The sequence below is a fragment of the Suncus etruscus genome, chromosome 2, assembly GCF_024139225.1.
Source record: "Suncus etruscus isolate mSunEtr1 chromosome 2, mSunEtr1.pri.cur, whole genome shotgun sequence".
NCBI lineage: Eukaryota > Metazoa > Chordata > Mammalia > Eulipotyphla > Soricidae > Suncus > Suncus etruscus.
Window position 1 is genome coordinate 94,745,504 of NC_064849.1, and position 15,879 is coordinate 94,761,382.

The following is a 15,879-nucleotide window of genomic DNA, read 5'->3' on the forward strand; positions in this document are numbered from 1 at the left end:
TTCCCACGGACCACGCCCATCCCTTAATCACACCCATCAGTCACAGCTATCACCATTCCCAGAGCCATGCCCACGGCCTTAATCATACCCAGCACCACGCCCACCTCCTTGACCAATCAGATCAGTCTCCACGCCCATTTTTGGGACCACACCCGTCCTTAATTACACTCATCAACCATGCCCACTCCTGGACCAATCATCAGTCGCCACACCTATTCCCTGGACCACACCCATCCCTTCATCATATCCATCACTACGCCCACTCCCTCGCCCCAACCTGCCCAAGTCCAGACTTTGCACACCCACTCACCTATTGCCCTGCCCTCAGCTCAGTCCCTCCATCTCCCTGGTATCTTTGGTGGGTTCCCCCAGGACTCGCTTCTAAATGATTCAAGTAAAGCAATTTCAGACTGTTGAAGAAAATGGCAGGATCATGGGGTAACTGAGCCAACCCTAGATCTCACTCTAGCCCAGGGGTCGGCAACTCGCGGCTCCAGAGCCTCATGCGGCTCTTTTGAAACTTGCTGCTGCTCCGACAGCAGGGCCAATAGCAGGGGAGTGGGGAGCGGTATCACTTAAATATTTTAATTGGCTATTAATTTTCACAAATACATGTTTTACTTTTTTTTTTTTTTTTGGTTTTTGGGCCACACCCGGCGGTGCTCAGGGGTTACTCCTGGCTGTCTGCTCAGAAATAGCTCCTGGCAGGCACGGGGGACCATATGGGACACCGGGATTCGAACCAACCACCTTTGGTCCTGGATCGGCTGCTTGCAAGGCAAATGCCGCTGTGCTATCTCTCCGGGCCCATGTTTTACATTAAGTGAAAAAGTTATTTCTTCAGATGGAGAGCTAACTGCATGATCCTGTATATAGCACTAAGATAAGAAACAATGTATGCAGTGCTATATTTGTTTTGTTTGGTTGGTTTTTTTTGAGGGGGTTTTAGGTCACAACTGGCACTCAGGGGTTATTCCTAGCTCTGTGCTCAGAAATCGCTCCTGGCAGGCATGGGGGACCATGTGGGATGCCAGGATTCGAACCACTGTTCATCCTGTATTGGCTGCGTGCAAGGCAAATGCCCTACCATTCTGCTATCTCTCTGACCTTCTATATTTGTTTTAAATGTCGCGATGGTTTTGCAGCTCCCGGGTCCCCCCCCCCTTCAGTTGTGGCTCCCAGGTTTTTTTTTCCCCCCTTCGGAAAGGAGTCCAAGTGGCTCTTTATGTCTTAAAGGTTGCCAACCCCTGCTTAGCCCATCACTGAAACCTGATTCCCCCAACACCCAGGAATACACAAGGGTGCCTCTTCCAGGGAGCTGAGACCCCGTGCCTGAGCCATCCTCTCCAGCTCCCTGTGCATGTTCCAGCTCTGAGCCTCTGGATGCTAGGGCTGAGCTCTGACCACCCTCCCCCTGCAGCATGGGTCAGTCCTGGCTCTGCTCATCCAGCTGCACCCTGATTAGGGCTTCCAGGTGCCTGGCTAAGGAGTGCCTGTCCGACGGGTCATGACTGACAGAGACCTGGCAATGCCTCTGCTGCAGCAGTTTCTTAGGTGACACACCTACTCACAACCCAGCTCCCGAAAGTGGGGACAGAACTCGGGACAGAAGGACCTCACCGCAGCTCCAGGACGGTTCCCTACTCCAGTGCAAGAAGGACTAAGAGTAGGATCAGATCCTCCTAAGAATGCTTAAGCCTATCCCACACTGTGTCCTTGTCCCTGTCCCATCTCTGCAGCTCAGGTTCTAACAGCAGGGCTGACCAAGTCTGTACCCACACCTGAGGCAGCTGGGATGGCCCCTTCGCATGGGAGCTGCCTCATAGGGTAATGGGGACAGGGATGGTGACCTTCAGTGTGACCACTCATGAGCACAGAGACACCAGGATGGCAGAGAAGAGGTTGAAAAGAGACGCATAGGGCCCTGGGATCTCGGGGGTACTCCAGACTTCAACCTTTTTTTGCCAGGCTCAGGGAGCAGAAGGAGCCAGTGCACCCCAATGCTGGGAGCTGCTTCCAGCCGGGTCTCCATAGTTAGTTGCAGCAGGGTCATGGCATAGGACATCCTGGTTCCAGCTGGGCCTGGCTGGCTGCTGCTGCAGGGGACAAGGAGCAGGACCAGAGGAATGTGATGGAGAGGGAAGACCTGAAGGAATGGGCCCAGGGCTGTGCTGCCAGTTTTCTGCTCTTCCCACCATCCTCTGCACTCCACACACCCCAGCTGCCTCTCCTATGCTCTGGGGGTTCCCCGCCTCTGTCTACACTCTGCTCCCCAGAGTCACACAGCCTGTGACCTTTACAGGCAGCAGAGATAAGGTCAGTGGCACCTGACTTTCCCTCAGAGAAGCATTTTAATCAAGTGCTGAGCTGCTGCGTGCCTTCCTTTCCAGTGTGTGTGTGTGTGTGTGTGTGTCTTTCTTTTGCCCAGTGTCCTCACTCCTGCCATTCCTGCTCTCCTATGCTCTGCACCCATTATGGTCATGGCATCACTGACCAGCCCCCAGGATCTGGGGGTCCCTCTATGACCCTAAGCATCCCCCCAAAAACCCTGAGTGCAGGGCTTCTTAAACAAAAGTCCCCAACGAGCCTTGCGTGCAGAAATGCTGCCAACACATTTAGTCTTGAATGAATCTCGGTCCTGTGTGATGATAAATCCATCAGTGGAGGGCTGCAGCCATAGTGACAGAACTCAGTGACTTAGGCGCACACAGACCACCTAGGTTCAGTCCCCACCACCACAATATAGTCTCTGAGCCTGCCAGAAGTGATCTCTGAGCACAAAGCAGGAGTAAGCCCAGGTGTGGCCTTCCTCACCCCACCCCCAATAAGCCAAACAAATAGAAATTAGTCACTTTTGCCGAGTATTCTGAGACTGCCCTGCATTCAGTCATGCCTCTGTCAACTGTGTCCTCCACCCAGCAAGCTGGATCCTGGTGGGTAGCCTGGCAGAATCAGGTAAACCTGAGCCAGGGTGACCCCACTGCTGTGTCCAGGGCAAACTCAAAAAGACCTGGGTTGTCAGGGCTCCTCCTGCCACTGTGTGCCTGAGGCCCCTGTCATGAACAGAACACAGGTGAGCATCACAGACAGGTGTGGGGCAGACCTAAGTAGTCAGGTGAGGGGACAGATGAGAATTTAGGAAATCGATGGAAATCTGGTAGTATGGGAGAAAATAGTAGACTGCTATATTTATAGGCTGTAAAATCACCCCACACACCATATCTCCAAGTCCAGGTGAACAAGTCTGAATAAGGGTCTCACAGGCTGAGGGGAAAACACATATAGTCTGGCAGTCTTCTAGCTAGTATCCAGCTCTCTGCCTGCCAGAACCACCATTTTTTATTGAGTACAGAGATCACCCCTGGGTGGGACAGTAAACCTACCCAGGTTTACAAGTAAGACAATTTTTGTTTTGGGTGAAACCAAGTTGTAAACAAACAGATACAAAGAAATCAGAGATAAACTTTGTTTTAGGTAAAATAAGGTGTAACCCAACAATGGGCAAAGGAGAGTGAAGGAAGGTGATGGAGAATTTCAAGCCCAAAAAAGGCCCAAATCACCAGAGCAGAACATTTAAGTTTAGTGCAAAGCCCTTGTTCTTCTTTTTGTTTTGTTTGTTTTGTTTTTGGGTCAAATCCTGCGGTGCTCAGGGGTTACTCCAGCTCTGCTCAGAAATCACTCCTGGCAGGTCAGAGGGCCCATATGGGAAAATCAAACCTGGGTCCATCCTGGGTTGACCATGTGCAAGGCAAATGCCCTACCACTGTGCAATCACTCCGGCCCCAAACCCTTGTTCTTCAAAGCCACATCAGCCTTCACTGCAGATCAGCTTGTGCTCACCTGAGTGCTGGCTTGCTCGCCTGTTTCTGCATCGACAGACAGAAACATGGAGGGACCTTTTGTTTGGACCTTGAATCAGGGCGACTCTTGGGCCTGGACCATGAGAATAAACTCCTTTCTCTGGCTTCTATTTCCATTCCTTGAATTTCTCCAACAGTGTGTGAGGACAGATGTGAGTGTACCAGATGTGGGACAGATGTGAATGCACCAGGTGTGGGACAGGTGTGAGCATACCAGATGTGAGCACACCAGATGAGAGACAGATGTGAGAAAACTAGGTGTGGGACAGTTGTAAGTGCACCAGGTGTGTGATAAATGTGAATGTACCAGGTGTGGGACAGATGTGAGCACACAGATGTGAGCACAGCAGATGTGGGACAGATGTGAGCACCAAGTGTGGGCAGGTACGGAGTTAGCCAGAGCAAACAGGCACCTCTGATTGGACAGAGAGGTTTTGGGGGACTGTCCTGAATGGCTCTGTGTCCTGGGTCTTTGGGGCACAGCTGCTGTCACTGCAGGAGCAGGGGGACATTGTGTCCCTGGGAATGAAGGATGGGAGGCTATGTGGGAAAGGGAGTTATGTGGGTGCAGGTTCTACCCACCACACACCCAGAGCCAGCCTGTGAGTCCTTCCCTCAGCTCCCTGCTTCCCACAAACATCTTGTCCTGCAGGGGAACTGCTACCAACCCCTGGAGCAGGGCCCCGCCTGTTGCAGGCTGCAAAGCATGGCATCCTTGGACCAACCGCTATTCTCCCCACTCCACCCTGGGGACCTTACCAGCAAGTACCCTGTTTGCCAGAGCTGTTCCTTCAGTCTGAAGGCAAACACTTCTTATGTAACTGAACTTTCCAGCCAGGTCTACTATTTATCTAGAATTTACATAATTACCCTTATCCCACAGCTAAACTCCGACTCCTGTCTGTGGGGCTTAGGCTGCAGGTGTGCCCTTCCTCAGTTCCTTTGGTGGAGGAGCTGAATCCACCCCATGCCTGTGCCCTGGATGCAGTTCACAGACACCCCAGATCCTTCCCCAGAGAGGCTCCCTGACCTCCTCAGCTGCTTCCAACACCCTGAATGGTCCTTAAGAAAGTTCTGGAGGTGGCTGTTTCTTCCAGTTGGGGTCTCCCTCAAATGCGAATCATGCTCGCCTGTCCCTGTCCACTTGTTCCCACTGGGAGCACTTCTCCCTCACGTCTTGCTAAGTTTCAATAGAAACAAATAAAAATCATCTTGCTCCATCGAGAACCAAAGCTCTGGAGGCAAAGGGGAAGGTGGCACCACTGGAGCAGGCTCTGTATGTGGCTTCCGGAATCTTCTGGAAGGTTCCCATCTTGGGTGCTGAAGTGGTAGGGGCTGTCAGCCCCAGGGAACCTTTCTAGGCAATCCTGCTGGAGGCCATGCCTCAGTTCATCCCTGAGTTTACCACTGTGCCCAGATCAGAAGACAGTGGGATGGGGTGCCAAGGCAGGCAAGAACAGGTGCCAAGCTGCACCATGTTCTGTAGCCAGAAACCTGTGCTTCAATCAGAAGGAAGAGTTGCAGCTCTGAGCCTGGGCTGAGGCTACCATGGACTTGCTCTGCTCCTTGGCATCGAGATGTGGGTGGAGGTAGGACCTAGGGGTACAGACCTATCCACTGGCCGCACCAGGAGGCATGGAGGGGGTAAAGTGATTGGGGGGTGGGAGTTTGTGTTAGTCTGTGTTAGGCTTCTCAATATTTTCAGGATGAAAAGCCTGAATAATAAAGATACTCATGGGCCCCAAAAGACAGCACAATGGGAGGGTGTTTACCTTGCATGCAGTCAACCCGACTTCAATCTCCAGCTTCCCATATGGTCCCCGAGCCTGCCAGGAGTGATTTCTTTTATTATTTTTTTTTTAATTTTAACTTTTTTAGTCACACCCGGTAGCACTCGGGTTACTCCTGGCTCTATGCTCAGAAATTGCTCCTGGCAGGCTCAGGGAACCATATGAGATGCAGAAATTTGAACCACCATCCTTCTGCATGGAAGGCAAACGCTCAGGAGTGACTTCTTTTTTTTTTTTTTTTGGTTTTTGGGCCACACCTGTTTGACGCTCAGGGGTTACTCCTGGCTATGTGCTCAGAAGTCGCTCCTGGCTTGGGGGACCATATGGGACACCGGGGGATCGAACCGTGGTCCGTCCAAGGCTAGCGCAGGCAAGGCAGAGGAGTGACTTCTGATTGCAGAGCTAGGAGTAACTCCTGAGCACCACAAGGTGTGGCCCAAAAATAAAAGAAAAGAAAAAAAAAGAAAAAAAAAAGGAGTCTCAGACTCTGACTTCTTGGAAAGAAAAGTTTATTGAAAAGTAAGGAACTCCCCACTGGGAGGAACAAAGAACAGCTTGTTTTCGTGATTTTTCTAGGAAAACTGGCTCTCTGTGTTTATCAAATGATCAGAATTCCTTGTTTAATTTGTTTTCTTTTTCCCCGTTTGATGTCTTGTTTATTGAGGGCCCGTTTGTGTTGCTAAGATCAAGAACAAAGTTGATGGTATTGGGGATATTGCCAACTTTCCAGGTGAGGTGGGGACAGAAAACATGGAGCCCACATTGGCAGCTGAGAGAAGAAACTGAAACCTCTCCTCTGGGGCCCCACAGGAACTCTGTGCACACAGTGCCTGGGGTCAGGGTTCAGTGGTGAGGGACAGGCTGACCTCTGACCCATGTGGCCCTCCAAGTGACATCTCAGGAATGATGGGGCTGAAGCAGGCCCTGCACCCACTGCTTGGGGTCAGATGTAGCATAGCTGGCCTGTGCCTGCCTTGGGGGCAGTAGGAACCCCCAGGCCTTCAGCCTTGTGGGGGGCAAGGTGGGACACAGATCGATAGCTTTATAATCTGCAGTGGGTCCAGAGATATCTAATGTGGGGCTGCCAAACTCGGGAATGAAACCCGGCTGCCAACAACTACTCCACTCCAGCTGTGTCTTGCCTGGGCTCTGCATTCTGGCACCGCAGTGAAAGCAGATGGGGATAAGGGTGGCGATAAGGGAGGATGGAGGGGATGAGAGTGGGGAGGAGAGTGGGAAGGAGGGCAGTCAGTAGGGAGGAGGGCAGCAGGCTGGGAGGAGGTGCTGTCAGCCTGACAGACACTCTGGTGTTGAAGCTGTCCCTGGGCCCCTGCAGAGCCAGGCTGGCTCTAAGGCCGCTGTTGTGGGCTCTGTCCCAGGCCCAGTGTCCTCAGGTGCATCAGCAGGTGTATACAGCTCCCAGGGGTCCAGAGACGTGGGCCAGTCTTCCCAGAGCAGCGAAGTCCTAGCTGACAGGGCTGAGTTAGCTCTGCAGGGACAAAACTGTGTCATGTCCAATATCCCATTGTGCTCCCCTTCTCCTGGGAACACCCCGTGAGCACATCCTGGACCTATTGGAAGCACTCACCCCTCCTCAGAACATAGGGTGGGTCCAGAGGTTGGGCGTTTGCCTTGCACGAAGCTGCTCTGGGTAGGACTCAGGTTCCATCCCTGGCACTCCATATGGTCCCCTGAGCTTTTCAGGAGTGATTTCTTTTTTTCTTTTCAAAAAAATTTTTTTTTTTTTTTTTTTTTTTTTTTTTGGTTTTTTGGGCCACACCCGGTGACACTCAGGGGTTACTCCTGGCTATGTGCTCAGAAGTCGCTCCTGGCTTGGGGGACCATATGGGACGCCGGGGGATCGAACCGCGGTCCGTCCTAGGCTAGTGCAGGCAAGGCAGGCACCTTACTTCTAGCGCCACCGCCCGGCCCCTCAAAAAAATTTTTGGGGACCCGGAGAGATAGCACAGCGGCCTTTGCCTTGCAAGCAGCCGATCCAAGACCAAAGGTGGTTGGTTCGAATCCCGGTGTCCCATATGGTCCCCCGTGCCTGCCAGGAGCTATTTCTGAGCAGACAGCCAGGAGTAACCCCTGAGCAATGCCAAGTGTGGCCCAAAAACAAAAAAAATTTTTTGGGGGGTCACACCGGCAGTGCTCAGGGGCTACTCCTGGCTCTATGCTCAGAAATCGCCCCCGGCAGGCTCGGGGGACCATATGGGATGCCGGGATTTGAACCACCGTCCTTCCACATGCAAAGCAAATAGCCTTACCGCTGTGCTATCTCTCCGGCCCCCAGGAGTGATTTCTCAGCACAGAACCAGGAGTAAGCCCTGAGCGACGCCAAGTGTGGCCCAAAACCCAAAAGTAAATAAATACAATTAAAGACATAATGGTAAAAACAAAACAAAACAAAAACATGGGTGGGCAGGGAGGTGGGGACAGTGAGGGTCTGACCTTAGGTGCCCACCAACGTCCCAGGAGATCCATCAGACAGTGAAGTGAGGTGTTGGGCCAGGCGCTTACAGTGGACTGGGGATGCAGGGATGCGCCCTGGAACCCGTTTCTAGGGTAAAAGGAGCAAACGCTCTTCATGCAGTGAGAAAAACGCATTTCAGAGGCGCCAGCTCCTCCTGCTGGGTCAGGGGAGTTTGGGGAGCTGCTGTTGTGCATGGGGCCAGCATGGCTTCAGCTACTCACACATGATCCCCGAGAACTTCCCATTGGAAAATGGCCAGTACCTGCAGCACCTGCAACACCTGCAGCACCTGCAACTGCCACACCTGGCGCCAGGACAACCACATCCTCCCTCGGGCGCCCTCTGTCGACCAGCAGCCCAAGGGACCTGCTGTCAACAACAAAGTATTGTCAATGGCTTCAGCCTCGATGGCACCGGTCCCTAACACCAATCCCGGTCCAGAGACCCCGCCCGCACCTTTGTCCCCACCCCCGCCCCAGGCCCCGTCCTATAGCTCCAATAGGCCCCGCCCCTTTCCACAGCCGTCTGAAGGCCCCGCCCCATCACTACATACGGCCACGCCCCTCAACATTATAGCCCAGAGGCCCCGCCCCATCCCTGTAACAGGCCACGCCCGTCCCAGATCGTGAGACCCCGCCCCACCATCCTTAAACCCCGCCCCATCGCCACTTAAAGGCCCCGCCCCGCAGTAGTGTCACACTGAGGCCCCGCCCCATCGTCTTCTGGAGGCTTTCCCGCAACATTGTAGCCCAGAAGCCACGCCCTATCCCACTCGGAGGCCCCGCTCCATTCTTGCCCTTGAGATTCCGCCCCGTTCCTGCCTGGAGGCCCCGCCTCGCACTCTCGCCGCCCGGAGGCCACGCCCCTCAAACTGGCAACCCCGCCCCGCCTCACGGAGCCCCGCCCATTCGTTCTGGAGGTCCCGCCCCTTGAGGCCCCGCCCCATCGCCGTGTAACCGCTGGGCAGGCCGGGAGGACGCGGCCCGATTCGGCGCGTGCGTATGACGCGCCCGCTGCGCCGCGGCTGCGCCTCCGCCTCCCAGGGGTCCTCGCGGCGCGCCCACTTCCGTGCGGGCCGGAAGCGGCGGTGGGTCTCGGCCCGAGACGGAGCGCGGCCGGACATGCGAGGCGGCGGGCGGCGGACGGCGCGCGGCGCGTTCGTTTCCCCGCGGGGCGGGCGGTGGAGGGCGGCGGCTGTCGCGTGAGCGCGGCGGCCCGAGCCGAGCGGGCGGCGCCATGTGGAGCGGCCGCAGCTCCTTCACCAGCCTGGTGTTGGGCGTGTTCGTGGTCTACGTGGTGCACACCTGCTGGGTCATGTACGGCATCGTGTACACGCGCCCCTGCGCCGGCCACGCCAACTGCATCCTGCCCTACCTGGCGCGCAGGCCCAAGCTGCAGCTCAGCGTCTACACCACCACTCGCTCCAACCTGGGCGCAGAGGGCAACGTGGATCTGGTCCTGAACGTGGAGGACTTCGACGTGGAGTCCAAGTTCGAGAGGTGGGTGGCCGCCCGGAGCCCCGGAAGCAAGGCTTGCTCGCAGCTGCCCGTCATCCGGGCAAGGAGGGGCCGCCTAGGGGCTCAGGAGTCATCGCGGGGTCCTCAAGTTGTTGGGCGCGGTGGCTCCTGGTCCAGGACTGTCCGAGGGGGGCTTGACAGGGCACGAGGAGATGGAGCTTTTGGGGGACAAGGTTAGTCCCCCGAGTCTGCCCTCAGATGGACTGCTTCCTGCTGTGGAGCCCCCAGCATTCAGGTGGCTGGGAAACTCCGGGAACAGAGGCGCGTCTGCTGTCCACGGGGTTCCAGCCACCAGCAGACCTGGCCTGGGACTGAGGACTTGTGGGGGCCGGTGGGTAGGAGTTTGCCATTCTAGGGGGTGGGGCAGAGATTCCAGAGGCCAGGCCGATTTCTCCTGAGCACCTGTGCTGGCTCCGCTGCAGCTTGGGTTTCGGTTTCGGTGCTTTGATGCGCTGGCCCCGTTGCCTGGCTGAGCTGTGCCGGCTTCTGTCTCAGGACTGTCAACGTGTCAGTCCCCAAGAAGACGCGGGACAACGGCACGCTGTATGCGTACATCTTCCTGCACCACGTGGGTGTCCTGCCCTGGCACGATGGCAAGCAGGTGCACCTGGTGAGCCCGCTCACCACCTACATGGTCCCTAAACCTGAGGAAGTGAACCTGCTCGCTGGTGAGCCCACCGAACAGGTGAGAGTATGTCCATACTTGGTTGGGCAAGGGCCTCGGGCCCCTAGAGTGAGCACTGGGTGTGGGAGGGCTGCATGGTGACTGGCAGTGCAAGTCCCAGATAGGCTTTCCTGCGGGACCATGGATGGGTGGGGACGCTGCCCAATGCACACAAGGGCCACCTTGTCCGCAGTGAAACGCTGAGTGGGGCCAGCACTCAGTCTCTCCTCACGGGCACCCTTCCGGGAGAGCCTATGGACGGCATGAATCCTTGGCTGCCATGACCCTGCCCCTCAGGGTCCCTCATGCCCTGGATGTGGGCCCCGAAATGGGTGTTTTGGGCTGGTTGGCCACAAGCCTGGCCACTGCGCCCACACCTCCATGCTGAACTGCCTTCCCCAAGCAGCAGATCGAGGATGGGAAGAAGCCATCAAGTGCACTCGATGAGCCTGTGTCGCACTGGAGGCCCCGGCTTACTCTCAATGTCATGGTGGACGACTTCGCCTTTGATGGTTCTGCCCTGCCAGCAGATGTACACCGCTACATGAAGATGTGGGTATCCCTTGCCCTCTGGCACCTGCTTCCCTTATTTGGCTGCTCAGGCAACCTCTCTATCCTGCCCTTCGTGTCCTCTGCTCTGCACGTGGGTCTTCCCAGGTGGTGCTCAGAGGCAAGGACTATCCCTGGGACCAGACTCAGAGCCTCGTGGTGGGTTCTAGTTCTGATTCTGGTCCCCGCTCTAGCCCATTGTGTCCTTGCTCTGTCCGCAGAGTACAGCTTGGGGAGACAGTGCATTACCTCCCAATCCTGTTCATCGACCAGCTCAGTAACCGGGTGAAGGATCTTATGGTGAGCATCCAACAGGCACTGTGGCCCCAGCCTTGGGACTCAGGCTCGGGCCACCCCACATAAAGCCTGACTAGAGCCTGTGCCTCTGCTTGCGTGTTCAGGACAGGGTGGCACAGGGACAGGCCCACCGGCTCAGGGAGTGTGGTCCCGGGCTGGACCATCCCCATGCCGGGCTTCTGCTTTATCTGGGCCTGATTGGCGTGGGGTGGCAGCAGTGTCCCAGTGGTGGCCCTTGGATGTGAGCGAGATGCTTGGGGGGTGGGTCACTATCCAGCAGTGATCTCTGCATATGGGTGCCCTGTGAGGTGCACTGGCCTCTGACTCTGAGGGATGTGTTTGGGCTGGGACGCCCGGAGAGTGGCCTTGGGTCCACAATAGCCTTATGCTGTGCACAGGTGATCCACCGCTCCACCACCGAGCTCCCGCTCACTGTGGCCTATGACAGCATCTCACTGGGCCGCCTACGCTTCTGGATCCACATGCAGGATGCCATGTACTCACTGCAGCAGTTCGGTGAGTGGGGGGTGAGGTGGGCTGGGAGTTGCCACCCAGCCCTGTGCCTGCCTCCCTCGTGCCAACCACCCCGTTTGCCACAGGCTTCTCAGAGAAGGACGCAGATGAATTGAAAGGCATCTTTGTGGACACCAACCTTTACTTCCTGGCCCTGACCTTCTTTGTTGCTGCCTTTCACGTGAGTGTGGGCTGTGGGCAGGGGCAACCTACAGTTAGGCCAGGCCCTGTACCTCAGGCTCCTGTGTCATGACACCCATGCTCTGTGTCTCCTCTGACTCAGCTGCTCTTCGACTTCCTGGCATTTAAGAATGACATCAGCTTTTGGAAGAAAAAGAAGAGCATGGTCGGCATGTCCACCAAAGCCGGTACTGTCAGGCTTGCAGGGCAGGGTTATGAGGTCCTGGGGCCGCCTGCTTCAGCCACCCTCCGCCCTCATGCCCGCCAATCCTTCCATTCAGTGCTCTGGCGCTGCTTCAGCACCGTGGTCATCTTCCTGTTTCTGCTGGATGAGCAGACCAGCCTGCTGGTGCTGGCCCCCGCGGGTGTTGCTGCCACAATCGAGGTGCGTCCCACCCAGCTGGGCCTGTCTGGGTGAACTCGGGGCTGAGGCTGGAAGCTCCCAATTCCTGCTGCGCATAGAGGAGGAGGGACTCCAGAGCATGAGCATACAAATGATAGTCGGGCCTGGAGTAGGGTGGGTGGGATGGGTCCAGCTGCAACCTCCCACTCTGTGCTTCCGGGGTGTCTGGGTGCTGGCCAGTCATTTGCTGCAGCCCTAGTGTGCACCCCCTGCAGCTGTGGAAAGTGAAGAAGGCCTTGAAGATGACAGTGACGTGGAGTGGTCTGAGGCCAAAGTTTCAGGTACGTCCCTAACCACAGTCAGACCCTCCTTCACTTATTAGGAGCTGGTGGGGAGGGGTGGGCTTGTGGGGCAGAGCCACTGCACATGGCCCCCACGACTCCCACAGAGACTTGAGTGTACAGGCGTCACCCAGCAGGTGGTTCTGTGGGGCACTGAGGGTTGGGAAAGCTTAGGCCCTGTGGAAGTTGGGGGTGCAGCCATGATCCTGCCCCACGACCCTCTCCTCAGTTTTCCACCATGAGCAGACTTGGGCTTTGGGTGCCACGTTGCTCAGCACAGGCAGGGCCACCCCAGGAGAACACTCTGGTGGAACTAGTGTGGCCATGGGTTCCTGTGGCACAACCACTGGGCACAGATCAGTGATGGGCACTGAGGTGACGGGCTGGGACTGTTTCTCACAGTTTGGCGCCTCCTGTGCCTCTGAGAGGCGGACAGAGGAATACGACAGCCAGGTGAGTGCCTGCAGGGGGGTGGGAGGATGGGGGGAGATGACAGCCAGGTGGGAGGACTGGGAGCAGCAGCACCTGTGTCCTGGGGGTGGGACTGTGCTGCTGCTGTGAGGTTGAGTGGCCCATCGTGCTGTCCCCTAGGCCATGAAGTACTTGTCTTACTTGCTATACCCTCTCTGCATTGCGGGTGCCGCCTACTCGCTGCTCAACGTCAAGTACAAGAGGTGGGTGCTTCCCAGCTCCACTCAGCATGGACGGCTGGGAGGATGGGCCCCACAACAGCATCCAGGGCAAGCATAGGCAGGCTCCCTTAGGCCCAGTTGGGTATGGGTGTGTATCCTGAGCTACCCTTCATGCCCATCTCCCCTTCATGCCCATCTCCCCTGCAGCTGGTACTCGTGGCTCATCAGCAGCTTCGTCAATGGTGAGTTGTGTCTCTCCTGGGTCGGCTGATCCCAGGGGAGGGAGGGCCGAGACTTGGGGGACTCTGTCAGGGACCTTCAGGGCTGGGGGTCTCCACTCAGCTTCCATCTCTCCAGGGGTCTACGCCTTTGGCTTCCTCTTCATGCTGCCACAGCTCTTTGTCAACTACAAGGTGAGGTGCTGCCCATGATGGGATGGGTGGCAGGGGTTGCCGTGCTCTCACCCATGTTTTACTCATAGATGAAGTCGGTGGCCCACCTGCCCTGGAGAGCCTTCACCTACAAGGTCAGCACCCTGCAGCCTCCATCACCCCCAGGCCTTGCTGTAGTAGGGATGGGTGCTGTCCTCACCTGACCTTCCTGGGGGTCTGTACCTGGGCATGAAGCCTCAGCTGAGGGACTACCCCAGGAGTCCCCTTCTCATCTCCTGGCAGTGACCCTCCCCTTCCCCCGCAGGCCTTCAATACCTTCATCGATGATGTCTTCGCCTTCATCATCACCATGCCCACCTCGCATCGGTTGGCCTGCTTCCGGGATGACGTGGTCTTTCTTGTATACCTCTACCAGCGCTGGTGAGACCTTCACCCTGCACACGCCCCCTTCTGCCCTGCTCCCTGGGATAGCAGGGACATCAGCTTGGGTGGGGCTGGCAGTGAGGCTCTGTCTTGGCCCGCAGGCTCTATCCCGTGGATAAGAGCAGAGTGAATGAATTCGGGGAATCGTATGCGGAGAAGCCCCAGCAGAAATCACACCCGGACTGAGGCGGGCACTGCACACAGCAGATCCTCGGGGTGCCAGGCAGGGTTTCCTGGACGCCCGTCTGCATTGCCAAAGCCTCTGTTGCCCGCCTGCCAGAGGAGCGCCCGGTGCAGGGCCAGGCCTGCACCGAGGGCACAAGTGCTCTGGATCCTTAGGCCTCCAATCCTGTCGGCCCTCACCCAGACATGAGGTTTCACAGTCACTTGTTTTCAGTTCATATGAGATTGTCTCAAAGTTGACATGTCTGTGTTTCTACTCAATAAACTTGGCCTGGCCTGATGTGGAGTCAGGTGGGGTGTTTGCGGGAGAAGTGGGGTGAGCAGCCCTGTGGTTGTTTGCATTTGTGGCATGTGGCCGGGCTTCTGGGAAGGCTCTGGTGGAGAGGGGTCCCTGTTCCCCTGTGGTGATCTAACACTGGTCAGCTGTCCCACTCCTACCCTCTGCTGCTCACACAAGCTCCCGGTGTGGTGTCTGGTGTGGTATCAGTCACAGAATATTCCTGAAAGGCTGAGGACCCGAAGCACCCAGCAGCTTCGGCTTTCCCTGGGCTCCTTGTCTGGGGCCAATGTGAGCACGTTTCTGGATGTGGGTAGAGTCTGGGTCTCATGGCAAATGGGACAGGAAGCGCAGGCACAGAGCTGATTGTGACCGTGCTGAGCCACACTCTGGGAGCACCCTGAACACCAGCTCTAGGGGATTGGGGTTGGGTGGGAGAAGCGGTGAGGCCCTTCTTAGGACCTGAGCTGAGTGTGCGCTGGGGCTTTAAGGCTCTTGCCCAGCTGACCGGCTTTGTGCTGGGACCCAGAGGAGATTAATTCCGTGGGTAAATTCCACCTTCCCAGCCAACCTTCTTAAAGTTCATCTGACGCTGATGATAGTCTGCAGGCAGTGTGCTGAGCCATCTCCCCAGTGGCTCTCTGGCACTAAGCACTCTTTATTGCTTTCTGGGGAGGAAGGCCCTTAAGGTTAAGGCTGGAGCATTAACAGAAGGGCCCCATAGGACAAGGGGGTCTCTGATGCAGGGGATATCTGACACGGGCTGCTGGAAACAGGGAAGCCCCGGAGCCTGGGACCATAGTATCAGCAGTACCCAGCTGTACTTTCAGGAGCTACTGTATCACTGGCACTTACTGTGGGCTCACAGGTGTACCATTGAGATCTGCTGGCTGGGGCCGGAGAGATGGCATGGAGGTAGGGCATTTGCTTTGCATGCAGAAGGACTGTGGTTTGAATCCAGGCATCCCATATGGTCCCCCGAGCCTGTCAGGAGCGATTTCTGAGCGTAGTCAGGAGGAACCCCTGAGCACTGCTGGGTATGACCCAAAAACTGAAAACAAAACAGAAAAATGGAGATCTGCTGGCTACTGTTCTTTGAGGGAAGAGTTTGAGTTTTTGCACACCTGATTATGCTCAGATTTACTCCTAGCTCTGCTCAGGAGGCACTGGTAGGCTAGGGGACCATGTGGAATGCCAGGGACCAAACAGGTTGGTCACATGCCTGGCAAGTGCCTTCCTTCGCTGTGCTGTCTCTAGCACCACCACCCTTGGATTCTGCCTCAGGTCCCAACTCCTTCCCGAAGTGCTGAGAGAGAACTGAAAGGGGGTCCATGAGCCATATGGGGAACAGGAAGGTGGAAGACAGCTCTGTGTAGCTTTATCATAGCTATGAGTGGGGGGAGGGCAGGTGTCCTTCAGAGGCTGGTGGTCCCACAGTCAGC

General features: G+C 56.3%; 1 protein-coding gene across 1 annotated transcript; it reads left to right on the forward strand.

Moving 5' to 3' along the window:
• The first annotated feature begins 9,230 nt into the window (after positions 1–9,230).
• CLPTM1L (CLPTM1 like) lies at positions 9,231–14,471 on the forward strand. The gene is made up of 16 exons (XM_049767930.1): positions 9,231–9,625; positions 10,139–10,328; positions 10,714–10,859; positions 11,078–11,156; positions 11,552–11,669; positions 11,753–11,847; positions 11,950–12,034; positions 12,128–12,231; positions 12,465–12,530; positions 12,933–12,983; positions 13,122–13,204; positions 13,370–13,404; positions 13,520–13,575; positions 13,644–13,688; positions 13,859–13,974; positions 14,079–14,471. The coding sequence occupies exons 1-16, from the start codon at positions 9,363–9,365 to the stop codon at positions 14,161–14,163; spliced, it is 1,617 nt and encodes a 538-aa protein (XP_049623887.1). The 5' UTR covers positions 9,231–9,362; the 3' UTR covers positions 14,164–14,471.
• Positions 14,472–15,879: the final 1,408 nt, after the last annotated feature.